Below are 25,000 nucleotides of genomic sequence, written 5' to 3'. Positions count from 1 at the left end.
TCTATCCACTGTCACTATGTAATAAAGGGAAAAAGCCCCCCCCCCCAAAAAAAAAGTAACCACACATTTACCGACTGCTGACACAAACCCACTAAAGGTGGCCTCCAGCACCCTGACACCCTGGTGTCTGGCCAAGATGGAAACAGGCTTTTAGAGTATTCAACATTAACTAAACACAATGGCTGAGTCAGTGGAAGAGCTCATTAATCAAAATAGAGCACTGGTTGTCAGCATGATACCAAACTTAAAGAAAAAGCATACCAACTAGGAAAAAATCCTGAACACCTTATACCTGATTAAAAGAAGTTCAGAGATAGTGTTGTTTTCATCAACAAAATTTATGACTAAATATCTTCATCAACGAACCTTTATCATGTACCTTTATTTACCGCGGCATTATTTAATTTAGAAGATACAGCGGAGAGTTAGAGAGTGAGACGAGCATAAACGACAACAAACAAAATGAAGTCTGACACAGAGAAAGCTGGGACCGTGGCCGGCCAGCCGGAGTTCGTCTTTGGGAGAAAAAGAATAAACAGCATTTGGAAAAACTTTCATTACATAGAAGTGTAAAAGAAAACAGAATGTGTTGTGGAAAAAGATGGGGAGAACAGCCACAAAATCACAGAAAAAAAACACCACGAACCTTAAGAGACATCTCAAGCCATTCCATAATGAAATGGAGGTAAGTCAAGACATTAACATAATGTTACTTTCTATTTTAGAAAGCTAATGCCAACTCATGAGGCTGTGGTTAATGTGTCTCATTTTAACGTTAGCTTTGGACGTTAGCCACTGCAGCTGAAAACGTCTGAGACAAACGTGTGTGTGTTCTTAGTTACTAAGCATCCCTTGCTGGCCAACATTTTGGTTTTGTCTATACTACTAGATACTTATACTATATTGACTGGATTAATTCTGACTAAAATAAGACTAAAATGCTCAGACTTTTAGTCGACTGAAATTTGACTAGACTAAAAAGAGTATGAACGTGACTAAAACTAATAAAAACTAAAATGACAGCTTGACTCAAAGACTAAACTAAAACTAAAATTAAAACAGGCCGCCAAAAACAACACTATCCAGAGAGCTCCTGATTGACATCAGGACAGCTGAAAGTCTACACATTGACCCCCAGGCTAAAGACACATATCTTCCAACTGCACCTTAGCCAAGAAGATAATGCTATATATATAATAAAAAAAATAAAATAAATTGCACTCACATGTTGCACTTATATGTAGATCTTTGTAGTTTGGCTTATTTGAAGCTGAGTACTTAATTCCTGCTGTTTAGAGTTTGTACCTTTACAGCTTAAGCTAATTTGCAATATCTGTCCTTAGATAATGTGGAAACGTCACCTGCTCCTCCATTGATGAATCCAGAAACATTCAGTTTGTATCCATCACACTCAGCACCGATAAAGAATGAGGTGTAAAGAGCAAACGCTTTGTTTCCTTCAAAGTTTTCCATTTGGACCAGCAGCTCGGACTGTCGATTGCGTGTCAATTGGTAGATGTTCTCAAGACCTACACACACACACACACACACACACACACACACACACACACACACACACACATACAGAGAGCTGACAATATTCTCTGACGTTAAATGTTCCATGTGAAGTTTTTGACCTTTAGTACTTAATGAACAGTGAGTTTCATGAAGTCATGACTGTTAGTTTGGATTCATTTCTCACCGAGCCAGTACTCTCCAGCAGCGTTACCAAAGCCGATCTTGTATTGATCCCAGCTCCTGTAGAAGTTCACCGTGCCATCCATCCTCGTCTGGAACACCTGGAAACACAAAAGATATCTGACAGATCAAGTTTACAGACAGCAAGACTTCACTGTTATGTCACTTCATTGGGAATATTTTGGTTTCTTTTAACAGTCCGATAAAATAATGTGCTCATTAACGTATCATATCTCTCCACTCTGTTACATATATAACAGGGGTATGCCTGGCAGAGATGTTCACAAGTCATTTTTTGGAAGTCCAAATCGAGTCTCAAGTCTTTGAGCTTGAGTTCAAGTCAAGTCTCAAGTCTCTGGCCATCTGATCTGTCCTAAACACTGTATTGTTAAATCGTATGAATTTAAAGCATGTCCTTTAGCTACCATCCATACAGGACAGTATCAAAATCAATTGTAGGATAACTTTATGGGGTCTACTGCAGTGCAATCTGAAGAAACAGAACTCTGTTTCAATTTCACAACTGTATTTTTCAACATTTTAGTATTGGACATTGTATAGTCTAATCTTCTGCTACTTAACATGACCCTCTAGCCCTCGGACATGGTGAAATATTAACCTGTCTGTCACATCATATGGATACAACTATAAAGATACAATTTGCCTGTTCCCAGCATTAGCACAACACTTTGAGATGGCAAGCTTGTTACCTGTGACGATATATGCTAAATGTAACGTCTCTTTCACATTAGCAAGTGACTGACCTATCTGGGTGCGTTTTGAGATGCCTGATGAAGTTCAACGTTGTTGATCCGGCATCATTTATCTTGGTGCCACACACCTTGCATGTAGCTGTTCTCTTACTGCCACTGTTTACCAAGTTATTGAGAGCTAAACTAATGACAAAAATGACAACTCCGGGAGGATTTGGTGTCGTCATCGTCAGTGCATTTTTTGATACGTGAGTGCGTGCACATAGGCATAACGCGTGCGTTACGTTGCACATTATGGCAAAGGGCAGGGGACATACAGCTCGTCATATGTTTCCCCAATGTATATGCGCCAAAAAAAGAAAATAGAAATACATGAATGAATTTAGATTTAAAAAGCAATAACTGCATGAAAACAGGTTGTTGACGAGTCTCAAAGCTCAAGTCCGAGTCAAGTCTGAAGTCTTTTGGGTCGAGTCGCAAGTCAAGTCTGAAGTCACTGTTTGTGCAACTTAAGTTCAACTCCAGTCCGAGTCTCAGACTCAAGTCCCCGTCTCTGATGCCTGGTCACACCATATGGACTACTGATTAAACACCTGCACTTTTATCTCTATGTCAATCAGTGTGCAATGTGGGACAATCTGCATAGTCATTTTCTTGTTCTTCTTTAACCTTTCTGCTTTAAGAGTTAAAGAAAGGCAGAAAGCAACTGTTCAGTTACAGGAGGATGGGGAGTTGCCCCTCCCATCTGATTTTAGGGATCTAATGATAATGAAGGATGACTATGTTGCCCAGTAACTGCTAGATGTGAAAATAAGTTAATGTTTGCAAACAAGTTCAACATATCAAATGGAAAAAAGGTGATGATATGTCATTACTTGTTTCTGCTGGCCCCACATGGCCAAAACAAAACAGTTATTGCAGGTTTTAGCTGTTCATTGAAGCTACCAATTGAACCCTTGACTATGTTTGGACTAGACACAGTGAAGATGTTGCAGTAGGCACATAAAACTCGGCCCTAGTAGCAACCTGAGTGGCATCTTTGGCCTTTGCCTCTTGCAGTGGTTTTGGTCTTCTTGAATAAGCCTTGCAGTAAACTGACTTAAAAGAAACCTGCCTCTCTTGTGTCTTTTAATCATCACTGTATGGTTTTGCAAGTTAATGTGTCTGCAAGCAGTAGCCACGTACTTCAGGTCCCCTGACTATGGGAGTATCACTCCCTGTGCACTTGGAATATGTAAGAGATTGGAAAGAACCTCAGAGAACCAAAACTCGGCTGTGACTTTAAGTTGACTTAAGTAAAAGCTCACCGTCCACCGTCCTCCTTTTGAGTCCATGTCGCAGTACACCTACACACAAACACAACCATAAGGAAATGTGATCTAGCTGAAACACTTCATACAGTATATCCACACAGGCTGTAACAAGTACTTAATGGTATTTCTGTCAGAGGTGGTTTCACTGTCTTCACGTTTAACATTTTTATTATCTAAAGGTCAACCTGCGTGCCAGAGAGGATGAAGTGTACCTGGACAGGAGAAGTGGATCTGATTGGATAGATAGTGTACACTCCACTTTTTCGGGTGTTTGGATTATTATGTATGTCACTGCAGTCTTTGGGCAGATTGGGAGGGTAGCAGCTGGTCAACATTGGAGCCAGGAGCAGGACGACGACTGAAACCAGCTGGAAGAGAGGAGATGTTGACACGGAGTAAGGTTTGAAGCTTCTGTACTGTTTCAACATGATGTTGCAGTGTTTCCCATACGTAGGTTCTACTTGGCCACCCCACCCAGGTAGATTGAGACCCGCCAGGTAGAAAAGAAATCAACAATAATGGATGTTTTAAGGTTAAGTTCTTAGTACATATACAATTTTGGCTTTGGGTAATCAGGTATTTTATGTGCTGAACCATAAAAGTTATTTGACAAACCAAACAGATTTAATTGACGAAGCACATTAAAGGCTACACTTCATCTACAAGCCCAAAGCCCCCCACTCCTCCTTCAACGACCGCATCCACCTTGAAGCACTGCGCTGACCAGCTGTCTCCAGTGTTCAGACGTTTTCAACACCTCACTGGAGACATGTCACGTGCCAGCCTGTTTCAAGACCTCAACAATCATCCCTGTTCCCAAGAAGCCAAGGACAACAGGACTTAACGACTTCAGACCCATCACCCTGACCTCTGCGGTTATGAAGTTCTTTGAGCGCCTTGTGCTTTCTCACCTCAAAGACATCACCGACCCCCTCCTGGACCCCCTACAGTTTGCCTACTAGTCTGCTCAGCTCGTAGAACCCTTCAGCTCAGCTAGGAGCCAGAAATGCTAGAAAGATCCAAAGTCAATACCATTGTGTACAGTTGGCAATCAGTAACAATAACCTGACAGTATGTTGAACAACAAGACAAGCTAGCTATCCAGCCATGTCATTGTCTCCAAAACAACATAACGACTTTTACGAACAATTTGATCCGTGATATGTAACGTTACTGTCGGACGCAGCCTGAAGTAGCGACCTGAACAGTGAACTGGATGTGAGATAACGTTATTCACTGTGAAACTAAATCAGTTCAGAGGGGCAGTGTAGCTTATTCCTGCAGCTTGTGAGTTATCGCCATCCTGTGGTGTTCAGAGGACGAGGCACTGAAGCACCTCACAGTGTTGGAAATATCAGATTCACATTTCCTTTTTGTTTTAATGTAGCACATTAATTTAGAACAGTTAACAGTCAGTTTCATTGGAACTACGTTAGTAGGAGTCCTATAACAATCTTTTATGGACACCCTGCAGCCAATCAGAATTAAGTATTCACCCAGACCATGGTATAATAATTATGAATACACAGCCACCTTCCTCAGTGTAGATTCACTAGAATTAAACAAAAAACAACGTAAACAAAAATAACCAACAATAAATATAAAGAGTTATGGATACCACGGCTACATACATTAAATAGCCTGGAACTCTTCAGTGGCTGCAGATGTTCCGCTTTTAAGACAGATGCATCCTTTTTCTTTTAATGACGAGGTATGTAAACGTCAGTATGGGGAAAGGACGCCTCTTTTTTCTTTAATCATGTTCTAAGTCATATTTATTTATATTCAGAAGTTGAAGCAATTTTAGTGTGTGGAGATTTCAACAGTAGGATAGGTGCTTTTGATGACTACCTAAAAGAAGTGGATGTGATGGCCCCTAGAGCCTTCTTGGATAGTTCAGTAGTAAGCATGGAGAATCAATAATTGCATTCTTAAAATAATCTAAGTTATGTATTGTTAATGGGAGGATATGTCCTCTAAGTGATAACTATACATCGGTATCTATCAAGGGTAAAGCGGTGGTTGATTATATACTTGTACCATATGACTGCTTACAAATATTTACTGTGGTTAAAATGTCTTATAAAGACTGAGGCTCACTGTCATGTAGCTTATCAGGAGAGTTTACAAAATGCATCCACAAAAAGGAAAGTCAGCAGGACTTTATCAGTTAACTTCTTATCCTCGAGGTTACAGCAATCAACCCTTTTGAAAATGAAGAATGATAAACAATTATGTTTTAGAGAACATGAAAATCTAGATAACTGGTATGTCAGCCTTTATAAATTGATTAAAGAAGATATAGAGTCTGCTATGAAAGATGGAGATAACTATAATGTTACAAAAAAGCCATTTAATACGAAACCTTATTGGAACAAAGAGTTAAAAGAATTGTGGCAATCTATGTGCAAAACAGAAAATATGTTTCTGAAGTGTTTAAATAATAATATAGAAAGGAAGAAACTATTAGAAACCTTTAAGAATAGTCAGAATAGGTTTGATAAAAGATACAGATTCTATAAAAGATGTTATCAAAGAGGATTGGTATTAAACCTGAAGAGAATCCAAACATCTGACCCTAAGAGATTTTGGTCAGAAATGAATAAACTAGGGCCAAGGCGTAGTTGTAAAATACCCATGGAGGTGCTGGGGATGATGGTAGTTTAGTGACTGGGCTGTCTGATGTCATCAATAGGTGGGAGAAAGATTTCAAAGATCTTTTCTCTTGTAAGACGTTTGATTTTGATGGAGGGTACTATGAGGATTTATGTCAGAGGAAAAATGTAATAGAGGGCCACATTTTAAAAGGGGAATATTGGATAAATAAGGATCTAAATAATAGTCTTACAAAAGAAGAAGTACAAAAGGCTATTAATAAAGCTAAATTGGGAAAAGCGACAGAGGTTGAAAATATCCCAAATGAAATACTGAAATCACCCAAACTATTTGATATTTTGTGTGATTTATTTAAAGGATGTTTTGAATTCGGCAAAATACCATCTATGTGGCTTAAATCAATTATTAATCCGATACCAAAATGACTTTTTTTTTTAGTCTAATGAGCACAGTTTATAAGCTATATTCTACAATACTTAATGAGAGGCTCATGTTGTATTTAGAGAAAGAAGAGCTCCTTGTCGAAGAACAAAATGGGTTCCGTAAATCAAGATCATGCCTAGATCACAAGCTTCTGATATGATTAATAGGGATCTGTTAGCATATAAGCTTATAGAGTATGGGGTAAATGGACATTTTTATGGCACTGAAGTTTATCACAAGCCCATAGCATGTGTAAGATTGAATGAACTCCATACAAACTGGTTCCCAACATCATCAGGGGTAAAACAGGGTGATGCTTTGTCTCCCACATTATTTGCAATTTATATAAATGATTTGGCAAAGGAAATTAAAGCATTGAATTGTGGGATAAGATGTGGAAATGAAATAAGTATTCTTTTGTACGCAGATGACATAGTACTTCTGTCTCCATCTGAAGATAATTTGCAGCGGATGCTCTCCTATATTGATGATTGGTGTAATAAATGGAGATTGTTTATCAATAGAAAGAAAACAGAAATAATTCACTTCAGAAAACCTTTAACTACTCGCAGCACTTACGAGTTTAAAATTGGGTCACACAAGCTGATCTTTGTAGACTCATAAATATCTAGGTTTCTATATTGATGAACATATGAATTTCAGAAATGGTGTTAAGGTTCTTGCTGATTCAAGAACCTTAACATTCAGCAAGTCTTCAAACTTATTCTAATCTGTGTGTGTGTCCTATACTTGATTATATTGTGGGTGTTAGAGGACTTAGGAATATATCTAATTGTGAATTAGTGCAAAATAGTGCCATAAGATATTTTCTGGGCGTGCATAAATATACCCCGACATTGGCGATAGTGGGAGACATGGGATGGGAATCATGTGAGGCTCGCTGGAAGATATGTATAGCCCAGTTATGGAATCGTCTATTAGATATGGACGCAAATAGGTTGACGAGGAAAATATTTCTCTGGGATCAACACACTCTTGGTCCTTGGTCTAACGACATATGCAAACTGTTTTGTAATTATGGTTTTGGTGAGTTGTTTCTTAATAATGAAAAGCTGAATATTGGTTTGTTTAAAGAATCTGTGTTTGCTGAAGACAAAAAGCAGTGGGCCGATGATACATGGGCTAAGCCGAAATTGCATACTTTTGTAATGATAAAACCAGAATATGGCACTGAGAATTATGTTGTATATCATTTGTCTAAAAGGCAAAGATCTTTATGTGCACAGCTGAGATCTGGGGTTTTACCTTTGACTGCTGGAACAGGACGATATGTTAATGTAGAAGAGGAAAAACACATCTGTCCCATGTGTTGTTTGAATGATATAGAAAATGAGTTCCATTTTGTTTTCTATTGTCCTTTTTATTGTGACCAGCGTGATGTTTTGTTTCGTTCGATAGAATCAGAGATTGATTTGGTAAATATGGATGATGCTCAAAGACTGAGATGGCTGTTCACATATGAAACATATAAATTAGCCAGTTATCTAGATAAAGCCTGGGAGAAGAGGAAAAAAGCTCTTTATCGAGATGAACTGTAGATGAGAATGTGTTGTTTGTGTGTGGTGTGTGTGTATGTGTGTACGTGTATATACATATATGTATGTGTATATGTATATATCTGTATTCATGTATTTCTCCGAATGATTTGTATATGCGACAGGAAGATGTTTGTTAAATAAGTAAATTTGTGGTGTCTTGTAATCCCATGTGGGATGGGCCAAAATGTTTGGCATGACACAGAAATAAAACATAACTAACTAACTAAAACTATAATAATGCTAGTTATAACCACACCCTATATATGATTCTTGTAAAGGTAAAGCCTCTGAACACCCACAAAGGTGAGTTCAGTCTGGCTGATTAGACCTCTGCTCAGGTTGAAGGGGGTGGAGCTTAGATAGGAATTAATTAGGTCACAAATCTTTTCTACCAATAAGAATAATAAAGGTGTCATTTGTCCCGCCCTAAGAGGTGCAACGAAGCTAACAAGAGACTCAGGGAGATGTCAATCAATCAGTCTAAATACACCCACACAGTCCTGGGAAGACGTTTAGTCAGCCAGGTTAAATGAAAACAACTGTGTGGCTGTTCAGGGCCTTTAAATGCTATCCCTGGTCTTGATCTGGGATAGGGAAGACAATCATTTATAACTTATAATTTCCAGAGTGTCAGCTCTCTGAAACTCTGCCCTCCTGCAGCCACAGACAGACACTCCTGCAGTTTCTTCTTCTCTGCTGCAGCTGATTTATTTCCTTTTGTTGTGTTTAATTCTTTCACAGTCAATCAGGACTTTTTCATATGTTTGTTTCACTGTGTAACATATGACTTTAAATGTAGCCCAGTACAACACGTGATAAAAAGTACTTGAAAGAAAAATTACAGATTAATGAAGTACTCGATTTTCTTACAGTAATTTGAGTATAATGTCATTAGTTACAGATTTACCTTCATTGTCGGAGTTCTGCTGGAGTGAGGCTTTAAAAATCCTGATGTCAGTCCGTCTGGATCTCTGATGAGCTGTTTATATGCCAAAACTTAATTCAAACTTTAGTGTTCAATACTTTGTTTTAGTGCAGATTAAAAATGGGACAGTTCTACTTCATCACGTTTCAATCACAACAAACAAAAGCCAAAGAAGACTTCCCAGATTTGAGAGTGACTAAGACAACCTGCCTAACACCAAAGGATAGATACAATCAGTTATTTAAAATATACAATCTGTCGGCATTAATACAGGCGTAGCTTGATAATAGCGAAATTGCCTTTTGTGTCTTTAGTTTAGGACTAAGCACATAAAAAAATCCCAAATAAATATTAATTTAAAGTAATGTTAATGTCTCCTAGTTGGATGCTTACCTGTCTGAACTCAACGGCAGGTTGAACTGAAAAGATTTTCTGGCTTTAAAGCAAAACAAGCTGCAGCTTCTCCAGTCTGTCACACTGTCACAACCTCACTGATTATATCTGCAAAAGGCACTGTGATGTCATACCAATCCGACCAATCACAAACCAGATGGTGGCTCAGGTGGGGGGTTCATTGTTTCCCCGACATCTTGCTCTTTAGCATGGTTTGTTTAACTCTTTTTCTCTTTAGCCTTTTTCCTGCTGAATGTCCATGTCATTTCATCGTGGTTAAAATGTCCTGAACGATGAGTTCAATCATTTCATTCGCCGCGTGTAATGTTCATTCTGTCTAAATCAGAAACCACTTTGCACCTGCATGGTGGATCATCCTACTCTGAGGAAAATGTACTTTTCATACAATAATGTTCTTGTCCTGAAAATAAGTTTTGAGTGTGAACCTTTTTCATTATGTATGTTCCAGAAAAATTATCTTTTATCGCAACACACCCAAGCACCTGGCACCAAACCGTGTGATAAGATTTGACTAAACGGGTCAAACCAGAAACACTAAAGTCTTAGTAGTACATAACACGTGACTCATGATGAAGGGAAGATTATTTCAGAACAGATAATGTTTTGAGGAAGAGTTTTTGTTTATTTTAGCTCACACAATTATCAGTGGATCTCATGAAACTGTCATAGTAGTTCTGAGAATTTATGGAATGATTAGGGACCGTTCGGTATTCATAGAATGGAGGGGTCATGTCTTTTTATTCTTTTGTTGAGGGGAGGGTCACCCAACATTTTTTAGTCTAGGGGGAGGGTCACCCAACTGTTGTATTCATGAAAACAGCAACATTTCACAGTGGCTTGTTTGGCGCATATTTTTCCATGTATGTATACCCCCCATCGCTGACCCTGTTTCACTCCAGACCCTGTCACATTTTGTCATATTTAATAAAGTGTGGAGACTTTTTGGGTTTAGTAGCAGAGCAATGCAACGAAATGAATTCTGCCAACCAAGGTAGCTAGCTAGCGTTAGCTGGTAACTCAAGGGAAAGTTTGCAGACTTTCTGTTCTGCCATACATGCAGATGAATGGCGCCAGAACCTGTAGGTCCGTGTTTACCCAATGGTAAATCTCCACTGAATGACTCGATTCAGAAGTGTTGAAAATCAGCAACTTTCCCTCTTTAGCTTTTAGCTTAGTGCCATTGAAACCATACACATCACTGGCTTAGCCACGTCAACATTCCCAGCTGTGCCTTTTTCCCAAAACATGTTCATTTCTGGGTCCAAAGTACCAAAAAGGCGACGGCCAAATTGTCAACCTTAAGGCTTTAAAACAGCAGTCCACAAACCAATGGGTGACATAATTCTACGTCCATTATTTTACAGTCTATGGTCCCGCCATATGATATCAATTTCTGGGATAATTTCTTTTTTATCAGAACTGACTCAAAATATAATAAATGTAATAATGCTCAGCTTGTCAAATTCCCGCCATATTGGAATCTGTCAGGACTGGTGCGAAGGTAAGCAAGGCTTGGACCCAAATGTAGTTTAAAGAGATTTATTTTAGACAGGCAACACTTACTGGGAGCAATAATCCATGAATCAAGGAAATCCACAACAGGGAATCACGACAGAGAGCAAAGACAGACTACAAAATAAGACATGAAACACAACATATGCAGAACACTCACAAACGTGACAGAATCTGTAACTACTGATGATGCAACTATGTATTTTAATGTCATAATCACATTTGTCTTACTGTTTGATTAGCTGGTTAAACCAGGAATACTAAAGTCTCAGGACTGCGTGACAAAGGGACTCTTGATGAAGTGTGAAATTACTAAGATAAGATCTGTTTGTTTGACCTCAGAGAATTAACAACATATCTCATAAAACGATCACAGTAGTTGCCAGATTTCCTCATACCTGAAGGTAAATGAGGTGTAGCATCTGTCTAACTTGGGACCTGAAGTAACTGCTGTCCAACTTGACAAAGTGCTGAGCTGCGAAAGTAAAAGACATGAATAATAAGAGTTATATAAAACTAAATAAGAATATAATACAAAGATAGAAAAGTATACCAAAGTAAATGGAGACAGAAGGTAAAATAACAGTTATCAACCCCCTGGGGCCGACGATGTCGTACACGACAGCAAACTACATGTTCTGTCATATTTAATAGAGTGTTGAGACTTTTTGGGTGTAGAAGCAGAGAGATGCACCATTTCAACGATATTGTTCGCAAAATCGCAGACTTTCCAGAAGGGTTCAAACAGGGCCAAAACAGGGCCAAACAGGGCCCACACAGAGCTAACACGGGGCCAAGACAGGGCCAAGACAGAGTTAAACAGGGTCCAAACATGGCCAAAACGGAGCTAAAACAGGGCCAAGACAGGGCCAAAACAGGGCCAAACAGGACCAAGACAGGGCCAAAACAGGGCCAAGACGGGGCCAAAACAGGGCTAAAACAGGGCCAAGACAGGGCCAAACAGGGCCCACACAGAGCTAAAACAGGGCCAAAACGGAGCTAAAACAGGGCCAAGACAGGGCCAAAACAGGGCCAAACAGGGCCGAAACAGAGCTAAAACAGGGCCAAACAGGGCAAAGACAATTACAAAATCAATAGACAAAATAAAGCTCTCTGTGATGTTATCTTTGGTACGTCTCTCGGGCGTGTCATGTTATGACAGTCGGGATCATTTTAGAGATGGTGTTTCTGGAACAAGTTCATTGCTTAGAATGTGGAGATTAGAAACACACAACAACACATCACGCAGGTGTAAGATGTAACTGATACACTTGTTTTTCAATGAAGATTAATGTACCGTAGTGTTGAAAAGTTAGACTCCTTACACACCTGTTTCTCTGATATGACGAAGTCTTTGAATGAGAACGAGAATTACTGTAAATGGAAAATAACTTTTCTTTGTAAGAATCAGAATAAAGCAGAAAGAGGTAGCTTTATATGTAATGTATGTGATATGAATATAAAATAAGGTATTATAATAAATGTAGTGTACACAAACACATTATATCCACAAGTTTCCTACGTCCCATGAGGCTTTGCGTCAAAAGTGGGCGTGACTTCAGGTTAGAAGTAAACAAGGGGAAGTGAATGTCAGTCAACGATATGGAAACACAAAAACAAGCTTAAAAAGGATGAAGCAACAGTACCCCCACCCCCAAATATTTACTATTGTGTTAACATTTTATTGACTAAAAATGTGTTTGAACACATTTATCTTGAAGACCAGTTGGTTCAGAATCAGCTACATATAGCAGGTCGACTGACTCGATTTCCTTCTCATACATTCCCGTAGCGTCTCAGTGTTTCCCTGTTGAAGCCTGGCGTCCACACACTTCAGTGGGACTGCTTTGAACTGTTTTTTTCAGTGCGTCGAAACTAGATGGTCATTGGATAAATGCTGCGATTATGTCCCGCCCACGGACGCTCAGCTTCTCTGGGGCTGAATGGAGGAGAGGGCTCGCCTGGATTCCAGGCTTCTGCATGATGATTAGAGGGTCTGTCTGTATGTGTGTGTGACAGACCCTCCAATCATCATGCAGAAGCCTGGAATCCAGGCTTCTGCATGATGATTGATGATGTCGAAAGACTGCATCTCCTTTTGATTGACAGTGATTTCGTACCATAAAAAGTCGGCGAAGCTATTCAAGCTCAGTCCAATCGAGGATTTTGCAAGTGTTGTTGAAAGAAAAACTGCAGCAACCTATTTCTTGGTATTTGCTTTTTTTGTATTTTCATCGTACATTTCATACAATTATACACCACATTCCCTAATTTCCACATTTCTTTCTTCGGGTTTAATTAGATCGTTCGTTCATTCATTCATAAAGTAGGCTAGGTTAGTGTTTAAATAAATTGAACGTTAACATCTTATGATGTAGGCCGAAAATGAGCTTCCCCTCTTTGAAAGACCAGCAGCCGCCACTGGTGTACTGTGTGTTTTGTGTGTGTGTGTGTGTGTGTGTGTGTGTGTGTGTGTGTGTGTGTGTGTGTGTGTGTGTGTGTGTGTGTGTGTGTGTGTGTGTGTGTGTGTGTGTCTGTGTGTGTGTGTGTGTGTAGTGTGTGTCTGTGTCTGTGTGTGTGTCTGTGTGTGTGTGTGTGTGTGTGTGTGTGTGTGTGTCTGTGTGTGTGTGTCTGTGTGTGTGTCTGTGTGTGTTTGTGTGTCTGTTTGTGTGTGTGTGTGTGTGTGTGTCTGTGTGTGTGTCTGTGTGTCTGTGTGTGTGTGTGTAGTGTGTGTCTGTGTGTGTGTGTGTGTGTGTGTGTGTGTGTGTGTGTGTGTGTGTGTGTGTGTGTGTGTGTGTGTGTGTGTGTGTGTGTGTGTGTGTGTGTGTTTTGTGTGTGTGTGTGTGTGTGTGTGTGTGTGTGTGTGTGTGTGTGTGTGTGTGTGTGTGTGTGTGTGTGTCCGACTGAAAAGAAGGAATTTTAAAGAGCAAAGTTAAAAAGTTAAAAATAATAATTTGAAAATATAAAACGAATGAAAACTATTAACAATTAAATTTAAAATAAAAAACTAACACTAAATATAGTATTAAAGGTTTTTTATTGTAATGATCATTTTACTTTGCTTTTTGACTTTTAATAAACTTTTATTTATAAGTTGATATCTTTGCATTTTCTCTTTTGGCTGCTAATTTCAATTATGAATAAAAGTATCCTCCATAAAAGACAAAGTGAAGACGTCAGATCATCTTAATGCTCAGCTTCTTATTTATTGTCACCGTACAGCAGATAAAGATTCACATTACAGATTCAAACCTCCACCAAACATCACCTGGCTGTCCTGAACTACAAAGATGGTTTCATACTTTTCATTTTCTTTACTTCTTTCTCTCTTTTAGACTTGTGTTATCAGTTCATGCAGTGATTAACAGCTGATCAGACTATATATGTGTTTCCATTTAAAGATTATGGGTCCTACTTTCCTGCTGCAGCCGCCCAACTGGAGACACATCTGACTTTTCTTCCACGTTGCAGCGAGCTGCGACTGCTTTAAACCATCACAGACTGTAACAAGATTTACAGACATCAGTTGGTTTTCTTGTGCTGGTGCCCAGTTTCAGGAAAATAAGACCTGTGAGATTAAATGCTTAATGAAAAAAAGAGAAAGAAGTCAGAAGAGATGAGCTGATATTCTGCTGGACGTTGGTCTTGGAGAACTACAGCACAGAACGGATCATCATGCTGATGAACTTCAGGGGGTTATTATAACCATTCCAGGTTTGCCAATTCATTACAGCATTATAGATAGGGCTGTTAGCCTCCCAACGATAAAGACCGTTTGGATTTGTGTTGTAACAATAGTTGTACCAGAACGCCCCCAGGGTTTGTATGGCACAGTTCCCATAGGGTGAGGTGTCCTGGTCTTTGTCGATTGTTGTGAACTTCATTCCGTTGTGATAAGTCATGGAGTCTCCTACAGAAACACAACAAGTGTATAATCACAACAGTATGATACAACTAACAATGATATATATTTTTAAAGTGTATTTATTTACCCAGTATAACCCCAGTCTACTTCTCTACCTACAGTAAGTATTCCTAAATAACACAACTACTGAACTAACCAGACACTGGACTGGACTGGTGACGTTTAATACTTATTATTGTTTAATTAAAATAATAAATCCACAGATTGAGTCACCTATAACACTTGAACACCTCATGATGCTACTGAGAGCTGAAAACTAGTTAGCAAGCAGAGAGGTTAAACCAGCTAGGAGAAATCCTTAATAAATGAATTAAATACTAATTAAACATTACAGGTACTAGTACTCATTCTTTGTGTACTCTGCTACCACTCCTACAAATACTCAACGTGGCATCATGACTTCGCGTAAACATACACGCCATTTTCTAAAGCCACGTAGCGTGTTATTGCGAGGCTACGGTAGGTTTAAGAAAAAACAGTTGGGATTAGGAAAAGAAGAACTGGGTTGGATTTAGGAAAAGAAAAACGTGGTAAGGAAACAACACGCGGAAAACGAAGGAAACATCACACGCGGGGCGCAATCCCCGCTCTCCTGTGTGAAAGTGCTGTGTTTGACCCATCCACCACCCCAACAAACCTCCCTACACGGATTTTCGCCCTTTGTTACTACTCGCACACGCAAGGTAATGTAAGTCAATGGAAGACAATCGGCGTTGATAAACACACTGAAAAGCGAGTATGCGTCTTCATAACACGCCAATAACGGCATAACAATTGGCGTGTCATATATATGCCACTTCATGAAATCAGTCTGAAATACTACTGGTACTTCAGCTGCTGCAACAAAACAACCTGAAGTCTGTGGGTACAGATAAATAAAGTGAAAAGAGTCCCTGAGATACAGACACCTGAATACACACCTTATACCTGATTAAAAGCAGTTCAGAGAGCTCCTGATTGACATCAGAACAGCTGAAAGTCTACACATATTCCCCCACAGGCTAAAGACACATATCTTCCAACTGCACCTTAGATCTTTGTAGTTTGGCTTATTTGAAGCTGAGTACTTAATTCCTGCTGTTTAGAGTTTGTACCTTTATAGCTTAAGCTAATTTGCAATATCTGTCCTTAGATAATGTGGAAACGTCACCTGCTCCTCCATTGATGAATCCAGAAACATTCAGTTTGTATCCATCACACTCAGCACCGATAAAGAATGAGGTGTAAAGAGCAAACGCTTTGTTTCCTTCAAAGTTTTCCATTTGGACCAGCAGCTCGGACTGTCGATTGCGTGTCAATTGGTAGATGTTCTCAAGACCTACACACACACACACACACACACACACACACACACACACACACACAGTGAACAGTGAGTTTCATGACGTCATGACTGTTAGTTTGGATTCATTTCTCACCGAGCCAGTACTCCCCAGCAGCGTTACCAAAGCCGATCTTGTATTGATCCCAGGTCCTGTAGAAGTTCACCGTGCCGTCCATCCTCGTCTGGAACACCTGGAAACACAAAAGATATCTGACAGATCAAGTTTACAGACAGCAAGACTTCACTGTTATGTCACTTCATTGGGAATATTTTGGTTTCTTTTAACTGTCTGATAAAATAATCATTAATGTATCATATCTCTCCACACTGTGACATACAGTACTGTGCAAAAGTTTTAGGCAGGTATGAAAAAATGCTGTAAACTAAGAATGCTTTCAAAAATGGAAGTGTTAATAGTTTATTTTCATCAATTAACAAAATGCAGTGAATGAACAGAAGAGAAATCTAAATCAAATCAATATTTGGTGTGACCCCCCTTTGCCTTCAAGACAGCATCAATTCTTCTAGGTACACTTGCACACAGTTTATGAATGAACTCAGCTGGTAGGTTGTTCCAAACATCTTGGAGAACTAACCACAGATCTTCCTCAAATCCTTCTGTCTCTTCATGTTCTCCCAGACAGACTCCATGATGCTGAGACCAGGGCTCTGTGGGGGCCATGCAATCACTTCCAGGACTTCTGGTTCTTCTTTACACTAAAGATAGTTGTTAATGACCTTGGCGGTATGTTTGGGGTCATTGTCCTGCTGCAGAATAAATTTGGGGCCAATCATATGCCTCCCTGATGGTATTGTATGATGGATAATATCTGCCTGTATTTCTCAGCATTGAGGACACCATTAATCCTGACGAAATCTCCAACTCCATTTGCAGAAATGCAGCCCCAAACTTGCAAGGAACCTCCACCATGCTTCACTGCTGCCTGCAGACACTCATTATTGTTCCGCTTTACAGCCCTTCGAACAACCTGCCTTATGCTACAGCCAAATATTTTATTTTGACTAATCATTCCAGAGCAGCTGCTGCCATTTTTCTGCACCCCAGTTCCTATGTTTTCGTGCATAGTTGAGCTTGGCCTTGTTTCAATGTCGGAGGTATGGCTTTTTGGCTGCAACTCTTCCATGAAGACCACTGCTGGCCCGACTTCTCCAGACAGTAGATGGGTGTACCTGGGTCCCACTGGTTTCTGCCAGTTCTGAGCTGATGACACTGCTGGACATCTTCCCATTTCAAAGGGAAATAAGCTTGATGTGTTTTTCATCTTCTGCAAGTTTCCTTGGCCGACCACTGCGTCTACGATCCTCAACGTTCCCTGACTTTTTGCAAGTGTACCTATGAGAATTGATGCTGGTTTGAAGGCAAAGGGTAGTAACACCAACTATTGATGTGATTTAGATGTTTTTTTGGTCGCTCACTTTGCATTTTGTAAATTGATAAAAAATAAACAATCATTTATATTTTTTAAAGCATTCTTAGTTTACAGCATTTTTTCCACATGCCTAAGACTTTTGCGCAGTACTGTATATAACAGAGGTATGCCTGGCCACACCATATGGACTACTGACTAAACACCTGTACTTTTATCTCAATGTCAATCAGTGTGAAATATGTGACAATCTGCAGTCATTTTCATGTTCTTCTCTTAACTTTCTGCTTTAAGAGGAGTTAAAGAAAGGCAGAAAGCAACAGTTCAGCTTCAGGAGGATGGGGAGATGCCCTTCCCCTCTGATTTTAGGGATCTAATGATAATGAAGGATGACTATGTTGCCCAGTAACTGCTAGATGTGAAAATAAGTTACTCACCGTCCACCCTCCTCCTTCTGAGTCCATGTCGCAGTACACCTACACACAAACACACAACCATTAGCAAATGTGTTTCAGCTGCAAACACTTCATACAATATATTCACACAGGCTGTAACAAGTACTATGAATACTATTACAAATACAACTACTTAAATCTCTTGTATTAGAAGCATCAGTCAGAACTTGTAACTGTATTTCTGTCAGAGATGATCTTACTCTCTTCACGTTTACCACTTTTATCATCTAACGGTCAACCTGTGTCCCAGAGAGGATGAAGTGTACCTGGACAGGAGATGTGGATCTGATGGGATAGATGGTGTACACTCCACTTTTTCGGGTGTTTGGATTATTATGTATGTCACTGCAGTCTTTGGGCAGATCGGGAGGGTAGCAGCTGGTCAACATTGGAGCCAGGAGCAGGACGACAACTGAAACCAGCTGGAAGAGAGGAGATGTTGACACGGAGTAAGGTTTGAAGCTTCTGTACTGTTTCAACATGATGTTGCAGTGTTTCCCATACATAGGTTCTACTTGGCCACCCCACCCAGGTAGATTGAGACCCGCCAGGTAGAAAAAATCAACAATTATGGATGTTTTAAGGTTAAGTTCTTAGTACATATAAGATTTTGGCTTTGGGTAATCAGGTATTTTATGTGCTGAACAATAAAAGTTATTTGACAAACCAGCCAGATTTAATTGACAAAGCACATCAAAGGCTACACTTCATCTGTATCTTTATCATCTAGTCTAGTTTGTTTAATATGTACATAGTTATTTCGTCCTGCATTATCTGTTAATGTTATGTAGTCATTGTGTTCAATAAATAGTTTTTAAACCTTTGCTTGACTAGTCTATAACTGAACCCAGCCATCACATCCTGCACCACTCACCACCACAAGTACATTCTTAACCTGCTGAAAACACTAGAGGATGATATTTGATGATATATCATATTACTGTTAAATTAAAAAAACGTCTTCAGGCTCGATTAAATAAATGGGAAAAAGTTTAATCAGCCAAGTTAAATGAAAACAACTGTGTGGCTGTTCAGGGCCTTTAAATGCTAGCCCTGGTCTTGATCTGGGATAGGGAAGACAATCATTTATAACTTATAATTTCCAGAGTGTCAGCTCTCTGAAACTCTGCCCTCCTGCAGCCACAGACAGACACTCCTGCAGTTTCTTCTTCTCTGCTGCAGCTGATTTATTTCCTTTTGTTGTGTTTAATTCTTTCACAGTCAATCAGGACTTTTTCATATGTTTGTTTCACTGTGTAACATATGACTTTAAATGTAGCCCAGTACAACACGTGATAAAAAGTACTTGAAAGAAAAATTACAGATTAATGAAGTACTCGATTTTCTTACAGTAATTTGAGTATAATGTCATTAGTTACAGATTTACCTTCATTGTCGGAGTTCTGCTGGAGTGAGGCTTTAAAAATCCTGATGTCAGTCCGTCTGGATCTCTGATGAGCTGTTTATATGCCAAAACTTAATTCAAACTTTAGTGTTCAATACTTTGTTTTAGTGCAGATTAAAAATGGGACAGTTCTACTTCATCACGTTTCAATCACAACAAACAAAAGCCAAAGAAGACTTCCCAGATTTGAGAGTGACTAAGACAACCTGCCTAACACCAAAGGATAGATACAATCAGTTATTTAAAATATACAATCTGTCGGCATTAATACAGACGTAGCTTGATAATAGCGAAATTGCCTTTTGTGTCTTTAGTTTAGGACTAAGCACATAAAAAAATCCCAAATAAATATTAATTTAAAGTAATGTTAATGTCTCCTAGTTGGATGCTTACCTGTCTGAACTCAACGGCAGGTTGAACTGAAAAGATTTTCTGGCTTTAAAGGAAAACAAGCTGCAGCTTCTCCAGTCTGTCACACTGTCACAACCTCACTGATTATATCTGCAAAAGGCACTGTGATGTCACACCAATCCGACCAATCACAAACCAGATGGTGGCTCAGGTGGGGGGTTCATTGTTTCCCCGACATCTTGCTCTTTAGCATGGTTTGTTTAACTCTTTTTCTCTTTAGCCTTTTTCCTGCTGAATGTCCATGTCATTTCTTCGTGGTTACAATGTCCTGAACGATGAGTTCAATCATCATTTCATTCGCCGCGTGTAATGTTCATTCTGTCTAAATCAGAAACCACTTTGCACCTGCATGGTGGATCATCCTACTCTGAGGAAAATGTACTTTTCATACAATAATGTTCTTGTCCTGAAAATAAGTTTTGAGTGTGAACCTTTTTCATTATGTATGTTCCAGAAAAATTATCTTTTATCGCCACACACCCAAGCACCTGGCACCAAACCGTGTGATAAGATTTGACTAAACGGGTCAAACCAGAAACACTAAAGTCTTAGTAGTACATAACACGTGACTCATGATGAAGGGAAGATTATTTCAGAACATACCTGGAAGTAAATGAGGTGTATCATCTGTCTAACTTGTGACCTGCAGTGACTGTTGTCCAACTTGACAAAGTGCTGAGCTGTGAAAGTAAAAGACATGAATAATAAGAGTTATATAAAACTCAATTAGAATAGAATACAAAGATAGTATACCAAAGTAAATGGAGACAGAAGGTAAAATAACAGTTATCAACCCCCTGGGGTTGACAATGTCGTACACGACAGCAAACTACATGTTCTGTCATATTTAATAGTGTTGAGACTTTTTGGGTGTAGAAGCAGAGAGATGCACCATTTCAACGATATCTTTCGTGCAATCATAGACTTTACAGAAGGATTAAAACAGGGCCCAAACAGAGCTAAAACAGGTCCAAGACAGGGCCCAAACAGAGCTAAAACTGGCCCCGAACAGGGCCCAACAGAGCTAAAACAGGCCCCGAACAGGGCCCAACAGAGCTAAAACAGGGCCCAAACAGAGCTAAAACAGGTCCAAGACAGGGCCCAAACAGAGCTAAAACTGGCCCCGAACAGGGCCCAACAGAGCTAAAACAGGGCCCAAACAGAGCTAAAACAGGGCCCAACAGAGCTAAAACAGGGCCCAAACATGGCCAAAACAGAGCTAAAACTGGCCCCAAACAGAGCTAAAACAGGGCCCAACAGAGCTAAAACAGGGCCCAAACAGAGCTTAAACCGTTCCAAAACAGAACTAAAACAGGGCCCAAACAGAGCTAAAACAGGGCCCAACAGAGCTAAAACAGGGCCCAAACATGGCCAAAACAGAGCTAAAACTGGCCCCAAACAGAGCTAAAACTGGCCCCAAACAGAGCTAAAACAGGGCCCAAACAGAGCTAAAACAGGGCCCAACAGAGCTAAAACAGGGCCCAAACATGGCCAAAACAGAGCTAAAACTGGCCCCAAACAGAGCTAAAACTGGCCCCAACAGAGCTAAAACAGGAAAAACAGAGCTAAAACAGGGCCCAAACAGAGCTAAAACAGGGCCCAACAGAGCTAAAACAGGGCCCAAACATGGCCAAAACAGAGCTAAAACTGGCCCCAAACAGAGCTAAAACTGGCCCCAAACAGAGCTAAAACAGGGCCAAGACAGGATCAAAATAAAATTAAAATAAAGCTCTCTGTGATATTATCTTTGGTACGTTTCTCGGGTGTATGATGTTGTGACAGTCGGGATCATTTTAGAGATGGTGTTTCTGTTCATTGCTTAGAATGTGGAGATTAGAAACACACAACAACACATCACGCAGGTGTAAGATGTAACTGATTAATGTACCGGAGTGTTAACAAGTTAGACTCCTGACACACCTGTTTCTCTGATATGACAAACAGATCTCATGAAGTGGTGTATGTATGACACGCCAATCCGTATTCCATTATTGCCGTGTTATCAAGACGCATACTCACTTTTTAGCGTGGTTATCAACGCCGTTTGGCCTCCATTGACTTACATTACCTTGCGTTTACGTGTGAATTGACGCCATAGCGAGTAGTATGAAAGGGTGAAAATCCACGTAGGGAGGTTGGTCGGGGGGGAGGACGGGTCAAACACAGGACGTTCACCCAGGAGACCGGGGACCAGGTCCCGCTTGTCACGTTTCCTAAACTCAACCGTCACTTTCTTCTTTTACTAAAGCCAACCCGTCCGCTGTAGACGGTGCTCAAAATGCGTACAGATACCACGCTGCTTGGCTTTAGAAAGTGGGCGTGTATGTTTACATGAAGTCATGATGTCACGTTGAATATGAGGAAGTCCTTGAATAAGAACGAGAATTACTGTAAATGGAAAATAACAACACAACGTTTTTCCGTAAGAATCAGAATAAAGCAGAAAGAGGTAGCTTTATATGTAATGTATGTGATATGAATATAAAATAAGGTATTATAATAAATGTAGTGTACACAGACACATTATATCCACAAGTTTCCTACGTCCCATGAGGCTTTGCGTCAAAAGTGGGCATGACTTCAGGTTAGAAGTAAACAAGGGGAAGTGTATGTCAGTCAACGATATGGACAAAAACAACGATTTTGAACAACAGGGATGAAACGACAGTACCTTTCCCCTCCGTTACAGTAGTATTTTAAGCACACACACACACATGCACACACCTGTATGTAGCCAACATGTAGAAGTACACAGTAAGTCAGTAGTAGCCTGATGTAGAAGTACACAGTAAGTCAGTAGTAGCCTGATGTAGAAGTACACAGTAAGTCAGTAGTAGGCTGATGTAGAAGTACACAGTAAGTCAGTAGTAGGCTGATGTAGAAGTACACAGTAAGTCAGTAGTAGGCTGATGTAGAAGTACACAGAAAGTCAGTAGTAGGCTGATGTAGAAGTACACAGTAAGTCAGTAGTAGGCTGTACAGTGGAGTTGCATATGAAGTGGTTTTGGGTCCTTCTGTAAGTCATTTTGGGGTACCATGGTTCTGGAGAAAGCTACACGCAGCAACACCACAGGCCAAGCAATCGGCCCGCTCCAAACAGGAACATCTTCAACGCCAAGAAGGACAAAAAGGACAGACAGACAGACAGACAGACAGACAGACAGACAGACAGACAGACTCACTTCAACTGGACTGGAGGCAGAGTAAGTTACATTTAACAGAAAGTGAGAAATCAATAAATCAAAGGTATAAATGAAATAATTCTCCTCTTCAGGTATCTTTCAGGTAAAGGTACATGTTGTCAGATAGAGTGGATCTTAAATGGTCTTAAAGCAGCAGAAAACTAGCCTTAAAATGCCCACAAGGGGGCGCCACGGTCTCACAGTTCCCACTAGTTTCTACCTCTGAGACTCGGGGGTTGGTGCGGACGTAAACAAACATGTTGAACATTATTATGATATACACAATAAATACAGAAACAAACATATGCAAAAAGAGGCTTTCTGTCTGATCCTGTCTGACTGTTCCTAGTTCCACTTTATTTTTCAATTTTAAGGTTTTCAGGTATCTGGAGGTCAGAGGTCAGGGGACCCCTTTCAAAATGCCCATGCCAGTTTTTCCCCTCGCCGAAATGCAGCCTAACTAGTTTCACATGATCCAGATATCTAGCTTCACTCTAGCTTTAAAACAGAGCTCGCTACAGCCTCTGGAAGACAGTAAAGTCCTCCTAAATGATTCAGGGCTTTTGAGAAGACATTCAGGGCTGGAGCCCCACAAGTTTGGCCCTGTTTGGCCCTGTTTTAGCTCTGGTCCTGTCCTGTCTTGGCACATGTCTTGGCCCTGTCTTGGCCCATGTTTTCGCGCTGTTTGAGCCCTGTTTTAGCCCTGTTATCGTCCTGTTGTAGCTCTGGTCCTGGTCCTGTTTTGGCTCTGTTTTTGCCTTGTCTTTGCACGTCTTGGCCCGGTCTTGGCCCTGTGTTGGCCCATGGTTTTGCCCTGTTTGGGCCCTATTTTAGCTCTGTCTTGGCCCTGTTTGGGCCCTGTCTTGGCCCTGTTTGGGCCCTGTCTTGGCCCTGTTTGGGCCCTGTCTTGGCTCTGTTATCGCCCTGTTTTAGCTCTGGTCCTGGTCCCTTTAAGCTCTGTTTTAACCATGTCTTGGCCCTGTTTTAGCTCTGTTTTGGCCCTGCTGTGGCCCCTGTTTTAACCCTGTCTTAGCCCTGCTGTGGCCCCTGTTTTAACCCTGTCTTGGCCCTGCTGTGGCCCCTGTTTTAACCCTGTTTGGCCCTGCTGTGGCTCCTGTTTTAACCCTGTCTTGGCCCTGCTGTGGCCCCTGTTTTAATCCTGTCTTGGCCCTGCTGTGGCCCCTGTTTTAACCCTGTCTTAGCCCTGCTGTGGCTCCTGTTTTAACCCTGTCTTGGCCCTGCTGTGGCTCCTGTTTTAACCCTGTCTTGGCCCTGCTGTGGCTCCTGTTTTAACCCTGTCTTGGCCCTGCTGTGGCTCCTGTTTTAACCCTGTCTTGGCCCTGCTGTGGCCACAGTTTTAACCCTGTTTGGCCCTGCTGTGGCCCCTGTTTTAACCCTGTCTTAGCCCTGCTGGGGCTCCTGTTTTAACCCTGTCTTGACCCTGCTGGGGCTCCTGTTTTAACCCTGTCTTGACCCTGCTGTGGCCCCTGTTTTAACCCTGTCTTAGCCCTGCTGTGGCCCCTGTTTTAACCCTGTCTTAGCCCTGCTGTGGGCTTCTGTTTTAACCCTGTCTTGACCCTGCTGTGGCTCCTGTTTTAACCCTGTCTTGGCCCTGCTGTGGCTCCTGTTTTAACCCTGTCTTGGCCCTGCTGTGGCTCCTGTTTTAACCCTGTTTGGCCCTGCTGTGGCTCCTGTTTTAACCCTGTCTTGGCCCTGCTGTGGCCCCTGTTTTAATCC

The 25,000-nt window shown here is 40.6% G+C and overlaps 2 protein-coding genes across 4 annotated transcripts in view; both read right to left on the bottom strand.

Annotated features, from left to right (window-relative positions):
• The window catches only part of LOC144536165 (microfibril-associated glycoprotein 4-like), an 11,976-nt gene extending 2,225 nt beyond the window's left edge, over positions 1–9,751 (bottom strand). The window contains exons 1-6 of the mRNA XM_078279154.1: positions 9,641–9,751; positions 9,230–9,301; positions 3,937–4,092; positions 3,719–3,757; positions 1,703–1,799; positions 1,357–1,529 (exon numbers count right to left, since the gene is read on the bottom strand). Of these exons, the coding sequence (XP_078135280.1) occupies positions 1,357–1,529; positions 1,703–1,799; positions 3,719–3,757; positions 3,937–4,092; positions 9,230–9,235 (471 nt within the window). The 5' untranslated portion in view covers positions 9,236–9,301; positions 9,641–9,751. The remainder of the gene's footprint in view (positions 1–1,356; positions 1,530–1,702; positions 1,800–3,718; positions 3,758–3,936; positions 4,093–9,229; positions 9,302–9,640) is intronic.
• A 5,021-nt stretch (positions 9,752–14,772) lies between these two features.
• Positions 14,773–20,173, bottom strand: LOC144536164 (microfibril-associated glycoprotein 4-like). 3 transcript variants are annotated; one of them, XM_078279150.1, is made up of 7 exons: positions 20,064–20,173; positions 19,653–19,724; positions 18,532–18,687; positions 18,248–18,286; positions 16,517–16,613; positions 16,249–16,416; positions 14,773–15,083 (listed from the first exon to the last, which is right to left on the bottom strand). In XM_078279150.1, exons 2-7 carry the CDS (start codon positions 19,656–19,658, stop codon positions 14,827–14,829), a joined length of 723 nt encoding a protein of 240 aa, XP_078135276.1. In that variant the 5' UTR covers positions 19,659–19,724; positions 20,064–20,173; the 3' UTR covers positions 14,773–14,826. The 3 variants fall into 3 exon arrangements, with proteins under 3 accessions (XP_078135276.1, XP_078135278.1, XP_078135277.1); XM_078279152.1 differs by having other exon boundaries at positions 16,544–16,613; XM_078279151.1 differs by having other exon boundaries at positions 19,653–19,741; positions 20,064–20,137.
• Positions 20,174–25,000: the final 4,827 nt, after the last annotated feature.

Source organism: Sander vitreus, chromosome 21 (genome assembly GCF_031162955.1).
Source record: "Sander vitreus isolate 19-12246 chromosome 21, sanVit1, whole genome shotgun sequence".
NCBI classification, from domain to species: domain Eukaryota; kingdom Metazoa; phylum Chordata; class Actinopteri; order Perciformes; family Percidae; genus Sander; species Sander vitreus.
The sequence above is the reverse complement of the archived record's forward strand: the minus strand, read 5'-3'. Positions and strand labels throughout refer to the sequence as shown.